Source organism: Thamnophis sirtalis, unplaced genomic scaffold (assembly GCF_051295495.1).
Source record: "Thamnophis sirtalis isolate CommonGarterSnake01/CBP01778 unplaced genomic scaffold, rThaSir2_p1.2 scaffold_9, whole genome shotgun sequence".
Taxonomy (NCBI): Eukaryota; Metazoa; Chordata; class Lepidosauria; order Squamata; family Natricidae; genus Thamnophis; species Thamnophis sirtalis.
Window position 1 is genome coordinate 40,991,335 of NW_028261389.1, and position 21,352 is coordinate 41,012,686.

Consider the following 21,352-nt stretch of genomic DNA (forward strand, 5'->3'; position numbering starts at 1 on the left):
GGAAGAATAGATTTGGAATGCAAGTGAAATAAATGGTAGGCCTCGAGTTAATAAGCAAAAGTATTAGAACCAAAATAAATATGTTGACTATATAAAAATAAGGGAAGGGGGGATGCAATTGATTGGAATGAAAATAGTCTGACCTTGTGGACTTAAATACATCTGGAAAAGTGAAAGAGTAAGTTTGACAATGAATGAACAGGTAAAAAAAATGAATTTGCATCATCCAGATTTTTGTTTGCGCATGTCAATGTAGAAAACTATATATTGGTGATAGCTGCATGTTGTGCTCCAGTGGACATGAATATAAATGATTCAGAGACCTTAGGGAAATTATGAAACATACTGAATGATTATAATCAGCTAACAAGAGGAAAAGATATTCTGTTGGATTCATGAATGGTGGGAAGGAAAGAGAAAAATAACTGGGTGTCAGCTTTCCCAAGTAAACCGGGCAAAAACAGGACTAAGTGATCTAATTCTACTATATTGTACTGCTATATTAAGAGAATCTTGCAAATCTGAAGGCACTAACTTCCCACTACAATTTTTAACTGCTTGAGCCATTAGACCAGCTCTTTCCTTAGTTTCTTTCTCTGACCATTAAGCCACTGGGGGTTCCTGTGTCTCTTGTCTGACTGTCTCCTAGGCAGCGTCTCTTCCCTTCATTCCCCAAGGCCATCCACACATTCCATTCCATCAAGCCATTCTGAGAGTAAAGAATTAATGAAAATAATACATTGCTAAGTATTTAAGGTGACAGTTTCAAATAGAAATCAACTCATATGTATACATGGCAAGTACATGAACCTATAAGTGTGCCTTATTTAATTATGAAAGACTCAGATAATTAGTGAAAGATACAAGATAATGAAAGATTTTAATATATTTGTGAGGGTGCAAAAATGGATGAGAAGAAAAATGGATATAGAAAAAGAAGAAGGGTAAGAAACTAGAGTAAAAATAGAATTACTTCATAAAGAGAAGGTTCAGTTCTTGAAACACGGATTACTCTCACAATAGAATGAGTGTAAAATTAACATATAGAACAGAATGAATGTAAAGAGAACATATAGAATGATTATAAAGAAATGATGAAAGGAAATATTGCACGCTATGAGAATGTTGTAAAACACCGAGAGCCAATTTGAATGTGGCAAAATATTGAGATCCATTTTAGTGAAATAGTTAAGGTGCTGGACTAGGAACCATGCATTCTAGTCACACTTCAGGAATCAAAGTGTTGTTGTGGGAAAATAGAGTAAGGGATATTATGCATGTTCACCACCTTTAAAAAAAAGAATGCAGGCAGAATAAAAAAAAATTCTAAAATAACCCAGGGCTGCCAGTGTAAATGGAGAAATATTAAATATTAGGTATAGTTTGTAGTTTAGGGGATGTGATACAACTTAATGTGTGTATGAAGGTTGCACCTAGGCTTAATATTTGGAAGCATACCATTAATACTTCCTTATAAAAATATGACATAATGCAAAAATTATAGGGGAATTAGTTTTTTCAATGTGCCTGGAAAAATCTTTGGATGAATTCTTATTGGAATAGCACAGGAATAGATTATGATCAAAATAAAATAAAGAATATGCCAATAAGGTCATGTTGTTGACTGAGGCTCTGAATGATTTGAATAAAGTGTAAATAAAAGTCTATGAGGCAACAAGGAATATGGACCTATAAATTAATATATCAAAGACCAAGAATATGATGTACAAGGAAAATGGAGTGAAAAATACTTAGGCAACAAAACATTAAAACAAGTAGATTAATTTTTATTGTGTCTTAAATGTGGGAAATGAATATAGAAACGTACCATGCTCAAATGCTAATCTGTTACAAGGAAATGAGAGATGCATATGCCAGAAAAACATTAAAGCTGAATGTGTTGGTTATTCATTATTTAAGAAGTGGGTGTGGTACAACAAGAATGAATGGTGTTTAACGCAAAAATTAATAACTAATAACTCAGCCATTAATAAAAGAATGATTGTGAATAACAAAATGGGAATATGAAAAAATAATAACCTGAAGGGAAAGACACACCACAGTACTGTAGTTGGATGGAGCTAATGAAAACCTCCAAACAAAGCAAATTTTACAAAGAATCTTAGATTTAAATTCTTCCTTTTCTTTAGGAAGAAATAGGTTGGACAGAAAAGGACTGATTGGCTTGAAGTTACTAATAAACTTTCACAGCTACCAGTGCATTTGAACCTGAGTTTCTCCAAGCACTAATCAAGAGTTAATGCAGACATGAGAGAAAGTTATTTATTAATAATCATATATAAGACTGAGATTCAGAGCTCATTGTAACAGCATTGCCAAAAAGTCATTAAGAGTTGTCAACCTAATCTTGCAATGCTTCTTCTCCTGTACTGCAAACTGGGGCATAAAAAAAAAACCTTTGCTAGACCAATTCTCAAATACAGTTTGTCTGCCTGGAATCCACACTGTATATCGGATATTAATACAATTGAGAGAGTTCAAAGGTATTTCACGAGAAGACTACTCCACTCCTCTATTCACAACAGAATACCCTATGCCACCAGCTTGAAATTTTGGGCTTAAAGAATCTAGAACTATGCCGCCTACGCTTTGACCTAAGCATAGTGCACAAAATTATCTGCTACAACATCCTATCTGTCAATGAGATTCAACCACAATAATACACAAGCAAACAATAGATACAAAATCAAGGTAAACTGCTCCAAACTCAATTGCAGAAAATACAACTTCAGCAACAGAATGCACTACCTGACTGTTGTTACATCCCCAAACCCCCATAATTTTAACCTAAGACTGTCTAATGTTGACCTCACCCCATTCCTAAGAGGTCTGTAAGGGGTGTGCATAAGAGCCTACTGCCCCGCCCTACTGTCTCCATTTATTCGTACCCATTTACTGTGTTCATATTTATGTTTGTACTTATACCTGTAATTTTTTTACATGTTTGACAAACTAACTAACTAAATAAATAGCTTGTTTTTTTCTTCAAACATGATGATTGATTCATGGCTATACATCAGGGGTGTCAAAGTCATGTCATCACAGCATCATCATGTGACGTATTGCAACTTTTTCCCCTTTGCTACACAGGTGGTGGGCGTGATGGTGATGACGTCGCGGCTTTAGCGACGCGGTTTAATCACCGCTCTTTTGATTAGTGCGGTTTTGTCGTGCCACGGGGCATGACATGATCTTACTGATGGGGGTTGGAATTGAACCTTGATTCACCTGATCTTAATCTGATAATTTAATCTTGGTGCAAATGGAATCCAAATTGTTCAAACCAGTTCTGCATGGTTACATTATTTCATTGCATCATCATATACCACAGAAAAGAATAAAGTATTCTTACTTAGAAAGAAGCATAACAGGCTTTTAATTACTTAAGTTGGTAACAAACTACATGATGCTATAATTCATGAAAACAACACATGATTATTATTAGAAAGACCAGAATGTGTTTCTAATTTACTAGTTATTAAAATAATATTGTTTCTTGGTAATATGTTCCAGAAAGTTGGGGCACAAGGAAAGTTTCCTTGTTGAGCTAAATGCCATGTATGGCGAGAAGTTTTGTTTTTACCAGCAGTTTGCTTTATTTGGTAGACTTCTGAACAAAATATTTTGGATTAAAGAGATAGAAGTCATTTACATATGCAGAACCCACAATCTATAAATACTTCCCATTGCTCATAAAATTATGCCATGGATCTGCACTTATTTTGCTTAAAGGCATATCCAGATTTTTTATTATGAGTGTTTGCATGCATGCATGTGTTATTATGCTAATATACATGTAATAGTTAATCAAATCTTTTTGAATGAGTAGAGTAGAAACAGCTGCATTTGACAAGTTGATGAAGATATAGGGCTTAAAACTGTCACAGGTTTGACAGACCTCATATGAGACTAGTCAGATTGTGTGATGTAGGTCATGACACTCACAGTGGTTGGGACTGAAAAATCTATGATCTGCTCAGCTTTTATTTGACACTTCAGAGTTATACTTTGAAGTGTTTATACTTTTTAAGAACATATGTGTGATTAATTTCAGCAGCCTTCTTTCGAGATAATAGCTTTAGAAAAAAAAATTCAGATATCAAACACAATTCCTGAATGTTCTATCTTTATAGAAATATTGTTCCTTCTAACACCGGATTTCATTTGAAAGCATAGTCTCTGATTTTTGCAAATGAAACTATTTGAATCCTTAGAGTAAAAATGTATTCTCATTTGCATGTTTGTGATATCTTGGTTGATCATATAGCACCATGTTAATATATTGGATATTAATATATTCCTATATACTATCCATTCTGATGACTAAGCTGTTTTAACAACTGGAGAAGTCTATAGTCAGGAATGAAGTATAATCTCTAAGGAGAGCGGTTTTGTTCACAAGTAGAAATTTTTTAAAAATATCTGGGTATCTTTAGCCTAAAGAAGCAAAAGCTTAGGAGAAACATGGCAGTAATTTTTAAATACTTGAAGAGCTGTCCAAATAAACAGTTGTGTATTCATTCCCAGTAATACTTAAGGTAAGGCAAACTTCAATGGCTGGACTGAAAGAAAAGTGATTAAGATTGAAGTAAGAAGAAAATTTCTGACTATGAGTGCTATTAAGCAATGGAATAGCCTGCCTCTGGAAATCATAGCTGCTTGATCAGCCATTTGTCTAGGCTAATGTGAGAATTCTACACAGGCATGGAATTATATTAGAAGACTTTCAAAGTCCTTTCTAGGTCCATGGTGAATCTACAAACCTTGTCTATTATCAAAAAGTTTTGAGGACAGCCAAAAATGTACCTGCCATACCTTTTAATTTTGTGATCAAACAAAAAAAAATATGGAATCCTCTTTCCTCATCTCATTCCAGAAAGGAACAACTGATAATGAAACAGGTTCCCCCTTCACTTTTTGGAATCAGTAAAGTTAGCCCGGCTGTCACTTCACAATATGATCAAGAACCCAAATTTAAAATGCACAAATGAAAGGGAAAAACATGCATATATAATCACTTTATCAACATAATTATTTACAATAATTACTTGACAAATGTTAAGGTTGATTAGAGTGCTGCTGGGAGTTGCTTTTAAAAGATGCTTACAGTCCAAAACATTATTATTAATAATTCTTCAGAATCTATTGGTTTTCTCTCCGTGCTAGCTCAACATCTCTGTAATGTATTTTCTTTAAGAAAGTACTTACATTAGGTCTTAGCTCAGCTGCCATTTTGTAATATTTTTCAGCTGCTTCATTGAGACTAGCTTGTCTATTAAGAGAAGAAAAAAGGGCAAGTTCAGTGAAATTCAATCTGGTAATGGAAAAAGAAAAAAATAATTTAATCATTGACATTAATAGTTAAAATACATTTTCAGCTACTGATTATGATGTGAATGATTCATTAACTTAAAATACAGTTTTTAAATAATGAAATTGATATAATTACAAAGTCCACATTAGTATATACAAAACATTTGAGTCTATATATATATAGCATTAAAAATTAGCTTGTAAACAATTTTAATTCATGTCTTAGCTTTTAAAATTGGAAGTTAAACCCCAGTAGGCTAATCATTAAAGTTACATGAAAATGTAGTTCCCAATTACAGATATAGCAAACTACAGTATTTTAATATATCTAAACCAGTAGCATGAAGCAAAGTGATAGAAATGGTTCCAGCAGTTGTGCTTGTTTTAGGAACACTATTAATTATTTGTAAATTTGCCGTTCAATTGGATGACATCAACATTCTATATAGCTGAATAGATTAGCCTATGTGTATATGGCAACTGCGGGCAAACAAGTCAATGCAGAAAGCACTGCATTCACTTTAAAAAGAAAAGCACACACACACAAACACACAATGAGCCTGAGGAAAGAATGCTTGTTGATACTCTTGAATAGACACAAAAACTATTTTGGGTTACCTTCTAGCTTACACACATTAAAAAAATGATCTCAAGAGATAGAGCTGAATAAGTAATTCAGAGATGATATGATCACCCATACAAAAAAAAAATGGTCGCCTGTTCTTACTGATGATTAACATTCATTCTGCTTGGTTGCGGCATCTACTTGTTTTGCCCTGAATTCACTTAATTCAACACAGTGAAGCAATCAATGCATGATGTGATGAGGAGCTGGTTGCAGAGCCTGACGCTGATACAACATAAGGGAATAACAAAATCTCCCAACTGGCTTCTGTGCATAAAACTTAGCTCAGTACTGGAACTATTGCACCACCCAAGTTGTGAATAGCAATTGTTTGTTCTAAAATTGAGGGTTGACCCCAAATCTCTCCCAAACTTGTTTTCTTCATTTGCTATATTCATTTATCAGGAATGGAATGTAGTAGTAATCACTTTTTGGGTTATTTAAGCATTAGACTCTGTACAGCCCCAATAAAAGTGGCAAAAGAAATAATGGCAAAATTGGCACAGGATTTCAGTGTGAGTTGTCTTCATTAAAGTAATCAGATTTAGCCATAATTTTAAAAAGCAGGATGTATACAATGTATACAAGCATGAAGTTGAGAAATGCCATGTGATCTTCTGTTTTCATTCTAGAAAAACTGTATGCATATTAAACTTGTTAATTTTATGCAGTAAAATATTGATGGTGAAGACAATGAAATAAAAAGACCTAAGCATATGAGCCGCATTGAACACAACATCAAACTCTGTATTATCCAACTCAGCTGCTTTCTTGGCCATCTCTGCTGCTTCCATCAATCGAGAGTCTTCTAACAGAAACTGGCCTGAAAAATAGATATTAACAATTACAGCACACCTCACACTTTAACACTGACAAGGGCTACATCACTCTATGAAAGACCCTTTTTTGCTGATTCTCCTTCCCCTTTTCCAATTGACAAATATGTTCCAAAAAGGAACAGTTTTGGATACTGTAAAAAGCAAAAGTAAATTTGGAGTAAAAAAGACAACCTTATTCTGAATTCTATTCAAGGAAGCCTTTGCTGAAGCAAAGAACCTTCTATTAACAGAAGGGAAAAATGCAGCACAATTCTTTAATTTTCAAGTAACTTAAATGTAAGTTTTAGAACAACTGAAGAAAACATTATGCTTGTTGACAAGTTAGAGGGCAGCAATTAATTACTGATTAATTTTAATTTGGTTGTAGTGTTTCTTTTCAAAGCATTACAAAATATGCCAAAATACTCTCAGCACTCTAAGATCAATTTGATCCAGTTAAACTTACAATAAGAGAACAATTTGCATTGTGAATTATTAACTGCATGCTATGTTAACCAAAATGAATTAAGAAGAAAATTAAAAACATTAACAAAGAAAAACTCTGCAGGTTCAGCTAGAGAACAACACGCTACATGATCAGTTGTAAATTATATCAAGTGAGTGCATAATTACAGTCATTTAATGCAAATAATCAATTTTATTATAACACAGAAATATTACATGCTTTGCAATTATTAGGAAAATGTATTATTCAAGGGAAATTAACTCGAAGTCTCAGTGGTTGTTATTATAAAGAGTGTTATTTGGCAGAACTTTTTTGCCATTGTTTCCTGTCTCCTGCAGTATACTAAAAAGAATCAAATCTACTGGTAGTTCTCAATTTATGACCACAATTGGGAACAGAATTTCCATTGGTACGCAAGGCAATTGTTAAGTGGGTTGCACTTGATTTTTTGCCAACTGAACTTATTAGGTGAACCACGCAGTCATTAAGTGAACCTGGGTTCCCCAATGACTAGGCTTACAGGAAGCCAGCTGGGAAGATCATAAATGGTGATCACATAAGCCCAGGATGCTGCAACCATTGTAAATATGAGGGTTGCCTAGCAGGTGAACGTTGATCGCGTGTTTGTGAGAATGCTATGACAGTCATGAGTGCAAGGCCCAGTCACGCCACTTTTCTCAGTAGTGTTGCAACTTTAAACAGTAACTAAACAAATGGCTGTAAATCAACGACTATCTGTATAAGCCTCTATGAACATACTGAATCATGCTAAGCAATTGTGAACAGTAGCATTACTGCTATATGTTTTCAAGCTACGGAATCACATAAAATCAGCAGAAACATGGAAACTAGTGCTCCTTTATCAAAGTAACAACTTCTTTGTAAGAGCTCTGTAAGAATGTTACTCAGATAAGCCCAAACACATTGCAACTTGGAACCCTAGAAAAAGGATACAGGCCACTTATACAATATCTTCCAATAAAATGGACACACATACAGCTTTAGCAAAAAGTGCCTGAGCTCTCAGCCAACCAACAAAAGTTATAAAAAGGATAACTCTGCCATACGTCAAAAACGTATCAGAAATAACAAACAGACTGTTACACCCATACAGCATTACTGTAGCACACAAACCAACTAAAGCCTTTCAAAACATCCTAAATAAACAAAAAGACCCAGAAACCCAAGAAGAAAAAACAGAAGCAATTTACAATATACAAGTATAAGGATTTTAACAGCTACTAGGTAGGACAGACAGATAGAAGACTATATCCATGAACACCAAGTAACAATCAGGAGATACTATGCAAATTTACAACACATGGACAGACACAACCGTAGTTTCAAGTGGGAAACTGAAAGCATCCTCAAAATCCTCAAGGGAATTCCTGGAAGCTTGATATTCAGACAAATCAATCACCAACAGACCAAGACATAAATCACATTTACATACCATTCAAAAGTGACAACAACAACAAGAAAATTTAAAAGGAAATAAAAAAACCAGAATATATCCTTTCCAGTAGCTTATAGCTAACGTAGCTTATAGCCAGCATACCTTCGGGACCGCCTACTGCCACATATCTCCCAGCGGCCAGTAAGATCCCACAGATTGGGCCTCCTTCAGATGCCGTCAGACAGTGTCGGCTGGCAGGCCCCCGAAGGAGAGCCTTCTCTGTGGCTGCTCCGACTCTCTGGAATCAGCTACCCCCAGAGATCCGGACCATACCCACTCTCATGGCCTTCAGGAAAGCTGTAAAAATCTGGCTGTTCCAGCAGGCCTGGGGCTGTTGACCTCATTGTTGAGGTCCAGCCCCGGTTAGAATGAATGCATGCAGTTTTGTGTTTTTAAACTGTCTTTTTTCTTATTTTTTTTCTTTCTCTTTTTCTTCTTTTGTAAGCCGCCAGGAGTCCTTCGGGATTGGGCAGCATATAAATTTTAATAATTAATTAATAAATAAATAAATAAATAAATAAATAAATAAATAAATAAATATTCAGATAAGCAGTGATCGACACCAGAATTAACACCAGACAACCAACTGAGCAGTAAATAAATAACAGCTTAATCAAGATACTACTAAAGAGAAAACCACACACACACACACAAAACTGGTAGGGCAAGCTACTGTATACAGACAGGGACTAAAGCTCACATTCACTCATACCGATGATATTACCTGGGTAATGTAACATCTGCATGGTCCAATGCAGTTTATCTGGTCCCTCTTGCATACACACATATAAATGCACACAAACACAACAGAGTAGAAACACGCTCAGGACCAACAGATATGTACATTCCATAATTAGAGTTTCAAAGATACACATGCTCAGACCGAGTAATATACATGCTGGTTCTAATTGTCTAATTCTATGCATCCTTCCATAATAGTTATGCCAGGGCAAGCCTCCACATATACATCCATTTGTTCTTCCAAGGTAATTAATTTTAAAGAACTTTCAATCATAAATGAAGCCTGATAGTTATGTATAAAACATTTTTAATCTGAAATGTTTTGAACTTAAAATACCTTATTTCGAGCTTGAAATAAACTGAAGATTTTATTTTAACTTAACTGAAGAGTTGTGATCTTTTATATTCTTACTCTAAATATTCTTAATTTAAAGTGATTCCATTTTGAGATTAAGACTCTTTCAGAAGCATCAGAATAGTATAAAGTGTATGTTGAGTAAAGTTGAAACTACCAATAAATTATACGTTTTAGCTTGAAATTATGTTTAAAGCTCAAAACATGTCTCAAAATGTTCTACATGGCCCTACAGCTATTCACCATTCTTAAAGATTTCTGTTTGGGTTTTATCCTGTAGCATACTGGAAAAGTATAAGAGTTCTACAAAACATTTTCTATACATAATAAAAATTAATTAGTAAATGTAACCCACTTAAATATCATGTACTTCATAAAGAAAGGATCTTGTAATTTACAATTAATATTGCTCACAAATCCATTTTTTGAGACATCAAAGTCTCATTTACCAGTGCTCATCATTTATGTGGTTATATGGGTTACTGATGAAGGATGGCAACTGGTATCATCTTGGGAACTGATGGCCATGCTACTGGCCATATAGGCCCCAGTGGATTATTCAAATAATACTCTGCCAGGACTTTAAAATAAAATAAAAAAAACATAATCATTCATAAAGAATTTTGTACAATAAAATAGAATCTAAAGGAAAGCACTTATTGGCAAACTTACCATAATGCATATAACAGTTTCCCTTCATAGGATCCAATTGAATTGCCTTCAAGAAATATTTTTCTGCATCTCTTTTGCGACCCTTAAGAAAGAAAAAAGCAAAAACAGATTTTTGACACCAGTTTACAACTACTTATGATAAGCAAAGACCTACAATTGAAAATTGAAAAATTGAAAAACGGAAATATTAATTTTACAGAATTAATGAATTAGCATAGTCCTGCTACAACACAAATCTCACTCTGTTTTCTTCTGTTTAAATAATATATTTTCTATTATTACAAATGATGCTGATTATTTTTATTCCAGTTAATAGGGAGAAAGAAAAATGGGCAACTTAGTATGTTTAAGGATCAAGAACACTTCCTATATGATATACAATTTTTAACTAGAGCAAGGCCAAACAGAACTAGATAAAGAACTGTATTTCACATCACATCAATGAACAACAGAAATAGGACTGATGTGGATTTCGCCCCCATGAGCGTTAGATTAATCCTGAGATTAAAGAAAAAATATGAGAAATCTGTATCTTCTTTCTCATCAGGAACTATTTGATTCTTCCACATTTAATGTGTGAGCATTTCCTGGTGATGTGTAGGGCAAAACAACATTTCCATATAACTTTAGCTTATCTCAAATCATTTTATGTACTGTTGGATCAGAAGACTGAAGTTCTAGTAGAATATGCCCCTCACTGTGCTCACTATTGTGTATATGCGCAAACAGAATTTCTAATATGAAGTACATTATCACATCTATATAATTTTCTATTGATAGGATTTCTCAGCAACAAATGTACATGGTGAAAACTAGAAGTTAACTATGGCTATTGTATAAGTGTGCATGGAGATCGTAGTAACCATCTATCAATGCACAAGCTTAAAACAAGATCCTATTCATATCGGCAGAAGAGAAAACTTGAATTAAGTAATAACTTGATTCACACAGAGGATCAGTCTCCCCCAAAGCAGTCTATAAGCAAACTTCTGCATGGCATAGTTGTCTGCCAATTGATGCCATCTCACAGATTACATGTCTAGTTTTAATATTTTATTGAGCACAACCAATATTTATATATTTTCATTGGAAGTAAAATATAACATACATGCTTAAAGGAATGAAGACAACAATGAACAAGATGGGGGGGGGGGACTAGGTTTCTTGGCAAAACTACAAGAATAATTTGGATTATAGGATAAACAGGGCACATTAAAAATCAGAGCAGAGCATTCAAGTTATCATCCTCTTCTGGCAAGTTTCATGTCACAAAACATTCATGTGCAAGTCATCAAAACTGCTGTCTGAGACTGGAACACATTGCTAATCCTGACTGAATTAACATTTACATCTATTATGTCATGGTCTGAAACAGAAGAACACTATTAGTCTTAGACAGTTAATTATCATGTCTCATTGCACATTCCGTTTTCTTTCCTATTTCAAGAGAGAGGAGAATTCACTGGACTTCTTCCTTGGCCATTATGCTTCAGCCTTCAGAATTATTTCCATGAAACGAATAGCAAACCCAAATATTTTTCCATTCAGCTAGAAAGTTATAATTGGCTTCTCAAAATACTTTTTTCAATTTCTTATAAGATTTTAATCCCAGTGAAAAGAAGTTTCCGTTTTTGTGCCTCTTATCATAGTGTTTAAGATTATATTTTTAATTTCATTTTGGATTATTACTGTGTTAGAACTGAAGACACAATGAGTGTTTTCCCCCTGACATGCATCATTCTATGCTTTGAAAGTAGGTAAGGGAAAATATATGTTATTTATTTGAACATTTTTGATCTGTATCATTAGCCCAAATAGCTCTGTGTAACATTTATAACCCAAGTAAAATGACAGTCCCTGATCTTAAAATGACATTTTAAGGAACACAGTATTCAAAGAAAAAAAAAGGAATGAATAGGATACTAATTGTTACATTTAAGAGCTTTAATTTTACATTTTGACAAGAAAGTCAAAAATAGTCTCTTCTATTTTCTATCTGTAAAAGAATAAAGAAGGAATGGCTTTGAAGACCAGGAGGAAGGGCTGCCAACAGTGGAATGATCAGATAAGCGAGGCTCTAGACAAGAGCAAGAAACTAATTTGAGAAACATGTAAGACAAGGGCTTCCGTTTTTTACACTTAAGTGAAGCAAAGAAAAGGCACAGATTTACAAGACTCTATTTTTAATTTTATTTATTTATTTGTATCCCATCTTTATTATTTTTACAAATAACTCAAGGCAGCAAACATCTTCCCACAACAGTAAACCTTGTTGTTCTGGGAAGATGCTCACTGCCTTGAGTTATTTCTAACACAAATAATGTGGTGAGGTGGTTTGGGATGAGGGAGAGTGACCCAACTGGCTTTCATGGCTCAGGCGGGACTTCACTATAGCTATAATAATGGAAGTGGTCCTGACATATATGGCATTGGTTTCTTAATCTGGACCACTTTGTAGTGTTGATGCTACTTGTAATGTTATGTGGAAGTGATGTTAGGAGATCAGGCAAGCAGCTACCGCCGCCTAGGACATGGTCAGATAAGAGGGATAGTGAGTGGAGGAAATGGTCAGATAAGAGGGATAGTGAAGGAGGGCCCCTTCCTAAGTTATTGGGCTTTAAAGGTGGGAGTGGGAGAATTGTTCTTTCAGACTTTCAGGTTTCTGTTTATGTAGTTTTACAATAAAATAGAATTAGATTATCTGGCTGTATTTCCTGTCTGATCTAACTGGTAAGGAAGATCCTATCTGACTTTCAAGATAGTTGAAAATAATTTGGCAGTGTTTCTAAACTTGTTTTAATGCTGCCTCTGAAGACTGTTTAGTAGCTACAGCTGATCCAGAAGACAGTGGCTTATGAAGTGTCTGGTATGTTGAAATATGCTAAAATGATATTGTAGCTCCATGAGTTGTCTTGGCTGCTAGTGAGCTTCTGGATACAATTCAGGTGACTAGTTATCCCTTATAAAGCCCGTCATAGCATAGGACCTTGTTATTTGTGAGAGTGCCATTTTTTAAATTGTTTTTGCCTGTCTGGTAAGATTGGTCAGAATAGGTATGGTCTAAATTCCCTTGATTAAACAATGTCATCTATAGAGACTTAGGAAGCATAAATTCTCTGTCATGGTACCAGCCTTCTGCAATAGTATCCCTTCAGGAATCTATATGGCTTACATTGATTGAAGTTCTGAAAATTCCTGAAAATCTGGGTATTCTCCCAGGTCTTAATATAGGGGTATCCTGAGCCCCTTTAGATTTTTCTTTTATTGTTGGGTACAGCACACATTTTCTTCTGAATGTGCACAATCAGTTTCTCTGGTTCTCTTGTATGATTACTATATGGTTTAAAAGTAATAAAGCAACAATGTAAGCCTGTTCCAGACATGTTTTGCAATATCATTTGTGTACTACAGGAAATATAGATTTCATAGAATCAGAGTTAAATCTTGTTCCCTTTTAAACAAGTTTCAAACAGACTTAAATATAGTTACATTATTAATATCACTACACATTTTTGATGATAGTTTGAATTACCACTGTTATTTTTATGCTTTTCAAGTTCTAAATGTTATTTCTGAATACTAAGAGATAGAAAATATTTTTCACTAGTTTATTACAGATTAACAGAAATAGATTTTAACACTTACATGATAGTCAGAAGTATCTATGCATAGGGTTACACAGTGTGTAATTTTATGGCTTCATAAATATGCATACTTAATTATCACATATTTACTCAGCGTTAGTACAAGAGTCCCCCTTTTATTCTAAATTAATATATCTAGTTCAGGTATCTGTCTTACTAATTATCTTTCATTTATGAGAAAGCTAACAATAGTGACATCTGTTCACAAAATGCTTTTAATGTAACATGAGAAGGTTCCTGTGATAAAATACAAATTAGTTTACACATTTATTTTCCTCTTGCATATGGCTTGCAATTCTATCTTAATAATAGTAATAAAGGTACCATCCATCGTTTTACCTTCTTACTGATACTACCCACCTTTTTAGTCACTGAAGTTCAGATTCAGCTACCTTTTGTAGATATCTGACTACAGGTGAGGAAATAGACATTTCTTTTTGTTTACTTCCAAGCAAGCATTGGGAAGCATTAATATGATTCTAGTAGAAAAGGATGACAGATTCTAGTAGAAGAGGAATCTAAAATTTTATCCCCTGTTTTGGCCTTGATTAAAACCATAGGTTCCTTGTCTGAATGTTGCATTTATGGGTGGGAGAAATTGATATTTCAAGTAAAAGCAATTGGGAATGCAGGATCAGGATATATTTGTACTGTTTCCTGATTGGATTCCTACAAGTGTGTATGTGTGTATATATTGATCTAAAGTATTAATGGGGAAGAGAGAGAGAAGGAGAGAAAATTCGTAATCTCGAGATGACACCAATATTATTTTGTTCGTGGTCTCCTCCTAAGATACTATATGAAAATTGTTAGTATCAAGATATATGTATTTCTGCTTAAATGGCTGCTTATGTTTATGTGTGTGTCTACGACATTTAAATAAATGAAGTACTACTCATATTTAACAGGAAACCAACATGACATTGGTATCTTATACTTGGGTAACTTTGGTTCTTTGAAGTATGTCTGGACTATACTCTTTTTCAAATATTCATTAAAAAATGATGGGAATATTTATTCTGATCCCATTTCAAAATTTCTCCTTTGGCAGAAATAGTTTATAATGAGGTTGTAATTAGCTGGATCTAATCCTGTGGAAAATTGTAATTAGGTTCAGATAACAAAGAGGAGTGGAAAGGGAGAAGAGTGAGAGGGAAGATGCTGCCATTTTATAGAGAAATGTATTTAAAAAAGAAGGCTTAGTTTCAGCTATTGAACTAATGATTTCAAAGGAAATGTTTTTAAATAAACAAAAAGCAACATGGATATAATTATTGCAATAGTTTATTTATGACCAAAATATAGCTTTTTAAGTAATGGAAAAGTCACAAGAGCCCAGAGGGCATTTAAATGTCCTTCTCATAATTGTGACTAAAATCTTTTGTTAAAAATTGGTGCTAGCACTAGTTACAGGCATCCAAAACCAGCTTCCAAAAATAGATTTTTTCCCCCCAAGACCCAAGCAGGGAAGAAAATAGTTTTTCCTTCTAGTCATGCTCTAATCCCATAATTATAACTTCCCTGGAAGCTTCAATTTGGTTTTATTTAAAAGATAATGAGGTCACATGCAAAGAAGCATTAAGTGTCAGGCATAGTTATCCCCAAACATACAATCTGAGCACAGGTATTTGTAACAGTCATCTTCAATTACACACTGACAGTATATGAGGTCATGACTTAAACGGTATAAAAAGAAGAAGGAAAAATCACCATCATAGGAAACTTGTCACTCCTCTGGAATCTAATAGGGTAGATGTAAAATAGGCAATAGGCAATAATGTGTCAGTCTCTTCAGAAAACCAAGTCTTGCGGCATCTTCTAGATGCATTTATTATTTACATTTGTGAATTGTACAAATCATTCTGCAGTTTCTTTCAATCCGCAACAGATATGCCATAACAAATTTGTCAGTCATGAAAGTGGTCCATTTCACTCCCCACTCCCTAATTTTTAGCTGTAGGCAATTCATTCATATTAGATTCATATTAGGAATTTAGGACTGATAATTATTCTGGCATGTACACTGAGATCACTAGATACAGTTCTATAAATGAACAGCTCAGGATTGTCTACTGCAGTATTTCTCAACCTTTACTTCACCAAGGACCCTCTTTAAATACCTTTTGTGGCCACAGACCATAGCCATGGATCCCTAAGACTCAAGGTTTAAATCATAACATTTTTAAGGCTTCACAGACCTCCCGTGGTGACATTGTGGACCCCCAGGAGTCCATGGACCACAGGTTAAAAACCACTGATCTACAATATTTTCTAATTATTCACCTGGTTAAGCCATTTATTCACAAACAATACCTTTTAAGCTTTCAAATCAATATTCCTTCCTGGTAAACTACATGGACAATTTTTCAGAAATTTCTTGGAAACATTTTTACTATTTTTCTGCAACTGAGAGAGAAACCTGACCCAAAGCCATCCAATCTCGCCCAGCCGCCCTGTTTAGGATAACCTGTTCCCTCCTGAAAGGGGGGGAAATGGGGGATGCCTTACAGGGACGAGCTGAGGAGTTTGCTCAGTTTCTGTTGGACAAAATCGCTCAGATTCGGACAGACCTGGACTCCATTTGGACAGAACCAGTGGAAATGCCAAGGGTGGGTCTTGTTCAGACTTTCTGGAATGAGTTCCAGCTTGTCACTCCTGATGAAGTGGACAAGGCCATGGGAGCGATGAGTGCCTCCACCTGTTGACTGGATCCGTGTCCCTCCTGGCTGGTTTCGACCAGCAGGGAGGTAACACGAGGCTGGTTCCAGAGAATTACGAACGCCTCCTTGCGGGAGGAATCTTTTCCACAACCTCTGAAGGAGGCAGTGGTGAGACCCCTCCTCAAGAAGCCTTCTCTGGACCCAGCTATTCTTAAAAACTATCGTCCAGTCTCCAACCTCCCTTTTTTAGGGAAGGTTGTTGAGAAGGTGGTGGCCCTCCAACTCCAGCGGACCTTGGATGAAGCAGATTATCTAGACCCTAGAACTAGAAATTGCCACAGCCTTCTTGTCTTTCAGTTGGGCAAAGTATATGTTACCAATGAGAAGTAGGATATTACTGCAAAACATAATTTCCATAACCATTCTTCATAATAGATATTGATATTCCTGGAGGCAATGAATAGTTTGTACACCAAAAACAATAAGGTAATTATTGGGGAAAGGGAGTGTTGCCTGTTAATCAAAGGACAACTGGACTGAAATACTATTTATTCAGCTGACCAGCAAATTACCCAGACAATACCCAGATAACCTCAATATACATTTTGTCCACTGCTCCAGTTGGAAAACGCATTTCTAATTTAGTGTATTATAGATGTATCATCAATATCCTCTTCCTCCTCCTCCTCCTCCTCCTCCTCCTCCTCCTCCTCCTCCTCCTCCTCCTCCTCCTCCTCCTCCTCCTCATTATCATCCTGAATTAATTCACTGAAGGATGAAAGTCTTTTTACTGACTATATACAGTTCAGTGCAACTTAGTAGATTTTGGGAGCTTCCTTGTCTAAAGCTGAGAAAAACTGACTGTCCTAAATCACCCAGTTGGCTCTCATGGCTGGGAGGGGTGGGGGTGGGGAGTACAATCTGAGTATGCTTGCACTTACTGCAGCACCTTAACCATAATACTACACTGACTCTCACTCTAGAGCAGTGGTAGTCAACCTGGCTCCTACCGCCCACTTGTGGGCGTTCCAGCTTTCATGATGGGCGGTAGGGGTTTTGTCCGATACTGAAGCACTTTCCTTTTTTTAATTTAATTGACTTCCCTACTTTATAAATCACCATTACTGTGGAACCGGTGGGCGGTTAGAAAATTTTACTACTAACAGAGATACAAAAATGGGCGGTAGATATAAAAAGGTTAACTACCCCTGCTCTAGAGAGATAAGGAATGATAATTCCCTAATATGGCCTAAATCCTCTGATAGTTTAATACATATGGAAAGAGAGAAATCTGAAGAAAGATATAGGAGAATGCTGACATAGCATGCATTCTAAGTCTGTCAATATCCTTGATATATCTCCCTAGTAGATAGATTGTGAACAACAATAGAATTATTTGCAAAGGTGATCTCAAGATAGAGATCCTAGCTTGAATAGAATAGGAAAAAATAGCCTTACTGATGTTAGTATAATATTTTATACAAAGAAATAATGAAATGGGTATGTATGTGACAAATATGATTGTTTTTCTCTTGCTAAAGAAACTGCTATTTTCCAGGTAGTTTGCTTACCGTTAAAGCAAGAAGTTTCCCATATGTGAGATGAGCTGGAATGTGATCAGTTTTAGAATGCAGTGATTCCATATACCAATGTTCTGCTTCGGAGAATCTGCTAAGTCTCATGTAGGCTTCTCCTACAAAGCAGAATAGGAAACCATAAAAATATATTAATGGAACATACAAGCTGATAAAAGCAATTGATGTATATTATATATTAATATTTAAATACATGTATTTGTGTATTTATAAAATAAAATTAATACAAATCAATTTATATTTATAATTTATATTATATATGTAATATTACATAGTAGCAGTGATAGGATTCAGCCAGTCCGCACCTATTCGGGAGAACCGGTTGTTAACTTTCTAAGCAGTTCGGAGAACCGGTTGTTGGAAGAAATCCCATTTTGTTTTTTCTCACTTTACAGGGCTAATCCTGTAAGGAAGGCAGGAAGGAAACATTCTGGTGTTGTTTCTAGCCTAATCTTTATTGCCCTGCTTACAGAAACTGCCTCTCCGGTTAACCCTTATTACATTGTAATAGCTAAGGCAAAGCACCCATCGGCGTGAGTGACATTGAGTTGACCACGCCACCCAGTCACTTGAACACTGAGCCCCGCCTACCCACTTGGTCATTAGGACAGAAAACTGGTTGTTAAATTATTTGAATCCCACCACTGCATAGTTGAATGTAGTAGAATGCTACCAACAGAATATATATGATATTACTATTAATATATAAATATCTCATATGAATATCTCTTAAAAACCTTGAGTCAACTTGCAGAAATTTTAAGACTAAGATTTTATTACTGATTTCTTTAAATATGAATTTTATGTTTAAAGAAAATTTCCAATAGATGTTTGTGGATGGTTATCTTTCAAACCTAAGACTGGATAACAATAGGATTATAATGATGTCCAGTATTCAGAATACTTTTCCAAAAAGCTTAATATGGATGGAAACATATTGGTAAAATGAGTCAAAAGATTCTTATAATTTCTGGGAGAATGAAACAACCTGGCTTGCTCTAGCTGTCAGAAGCAAAACTACCACAAAACAACTTAGATGAACATTCACATGTTTAAAATGTCACACTTCATCCTGTAAAAATGCCTACAATATCCAGAAGGATCAATATGCAAGAATTCCCACTTTTTCCAAATATGATTAATAGCTGAAATGTCTCCAATTAGTAATGGATAAAACTAAATTAAAATATTTCTTTATTTTATTTATTGTACTTTAATGCAGATATACTGTGATTATTATATTACTTTGGGCTTAATTACTTTTCCCATAAGACAAAAACCTAAACCAGATGATCTCTATGTGAAAAACATTTCTTGTATAAGCTTCCTCAAATATAGTTTTACAGGAAAACCAAAACTTGGGTAAGTTATCAGGAATCAAGAAAAAAAAAAAGATGGTAACTTCCTAATCAACAATTGCTGTGCTCACAACAACAACAAAAAAGAAACCCAACAACAATCCACCAACCAAACACAAAACCCAGTCAGTTTATACAATTCTTTCTGGTCTTTCAGTCCACCCAGTTATATTGTGCTTTGACTCAAGGAAAACTCACAAAGTTTAATTTTTATTAGCAATATAATATAGAGGAATATTATGCTGATAACCAATTTTGGCATTTTTCTATAAGAAAGAAGTTTAGGGTTTTCTAAAAAAAAACAGAAGCAAGATGACTAGTAGTCAGAATTTCTTTTTCTCCTTTGTACCATCTGTTCAATAGTTTCAACTTCTTTTAGTGAAAAATTATTTCAATTATTGGATATATTAATGAAAAAGAATGACAGCATACCAAATTATTTTTGAGCAGTTGTGGTTGAGAAGATGTTGGAAATCTGAACTGTTACAAAGAAGAATTCTATATTTTAAAAGTAACCAAGGATGCCCTGAAATAGATTTTATTCAATGTTGCCCAACTTCTAAATTGTTAAGATTAATAATTAAATTTAATCCAGAAAATTATGGTAGCTAGTATGTCTAGGTTATAATATGATGCCTACTTTACCAACTTTACATCAGATCATACTTACATCAGACCAATATAGGTTTAGAGATAGCATTTTTTGTACAGTACTTCCCTGAAAATAAGACAGGGTCGTATTTTCTTTTGACCCCCCCCCAAATAAGTGCTTGGCCTTATTTTCCGGGTGGTCTTATTATTTTTGAGGTGCAGGAGGCGGAGAGTGTAGTCATCTCATGGCTGCTGCTGGGTTGCAATATTTTGGGGGAGGGCTTATTTTTGGGGAGGGCTTATTTTAGCGCATGTGCTTAAAAGCCCAATTGGGCTTATTATTTGAGGAAGTCTTATTTTCAGGGAAACAAAAAATTTATTAATAAAGAGTTATGGTACACAACTCTTTTAATCACTAAATTTACAGAACTCAGACTTCAGAAATGTAGTTATGCATAGGTTTTAGGGAAGTTGCCCATCAGATGATAGTGAAGAAAATATGATAATGGTCATTCAGTTGATGAGAACTGATAAGGAACTCTAGATCTATACCCATCAAACCTTACATCTTTGAAAAAAATAGCATCAGGGCAATCATTTTTAATTTAAATTCATGGAACAACTTCACCAGGCATTGGACAAGAAATAATGCCTTTAAGTTGCAGGTAGGTTAATTCAATTTAAATGTTTTTTAAAAACCATTAACAATAAGAGCAGTATATGAAACCAGTTGCTCAGAGGCATGGTCTGTTCTTTATTGGATATAGTTAAGGAGAAACTAAAGAATCCAGGAAACTTTAATAGGATTTTGGGGATCTTGTTCTTTTTTTGTCCTTTGCTAGTGTAAAAACCTATCCCGGAGCTCTTTGCCTACCACAGACATAATTGATTGATGTGATGTGAATTCCAGTGTGGGTACATACATTCTCTACCAGAGTAAGCCACTGATTGATAACCCTAACTATTTTATGGAGAACAAAGTGTGAGGCAGCCAAAATATGTGGACATAATCAATTGGTACATGAAACTTACTGATG

At 34.9% G+C, this 21,352-nt stretch overlaps 1 protein-coding gene across 1 annotated transcript in view; it reads right to left on the reverse strand.

Annotated features, from left to right (window-relative positions):
* TMTC2 (transmembrane O-mannosyltransferase targeting cadherins 2) overlaps positions 1-21,352 on the reverse strand; it is a 221,772-nt gene that overhangs the window by 25,434 nt on the left and 174,986 nt on the right. Inside the window, exons 8-11 of the mRNA XM_087723389.1 lie at positions 18,343-18,464; positions 10,468-10,549; positions 6,668-6,782; positions 5,230-5,293 (exon numbers count right to left, since the gene is read on the reverse strand). Coding sequence (XP_087579515.1) covers positions 5,230-5,293; positions 6,668-6,782; positions 10,468-10,549; positions 18,343-18,464 — 383 coding nt within the window. The remainder of the gene's footprint in view (positions 1-5,229; positions 5,294-6,667; positions 6,783-10,467; positions 10,550-18,342; positions 18,465-21,352) is intronic.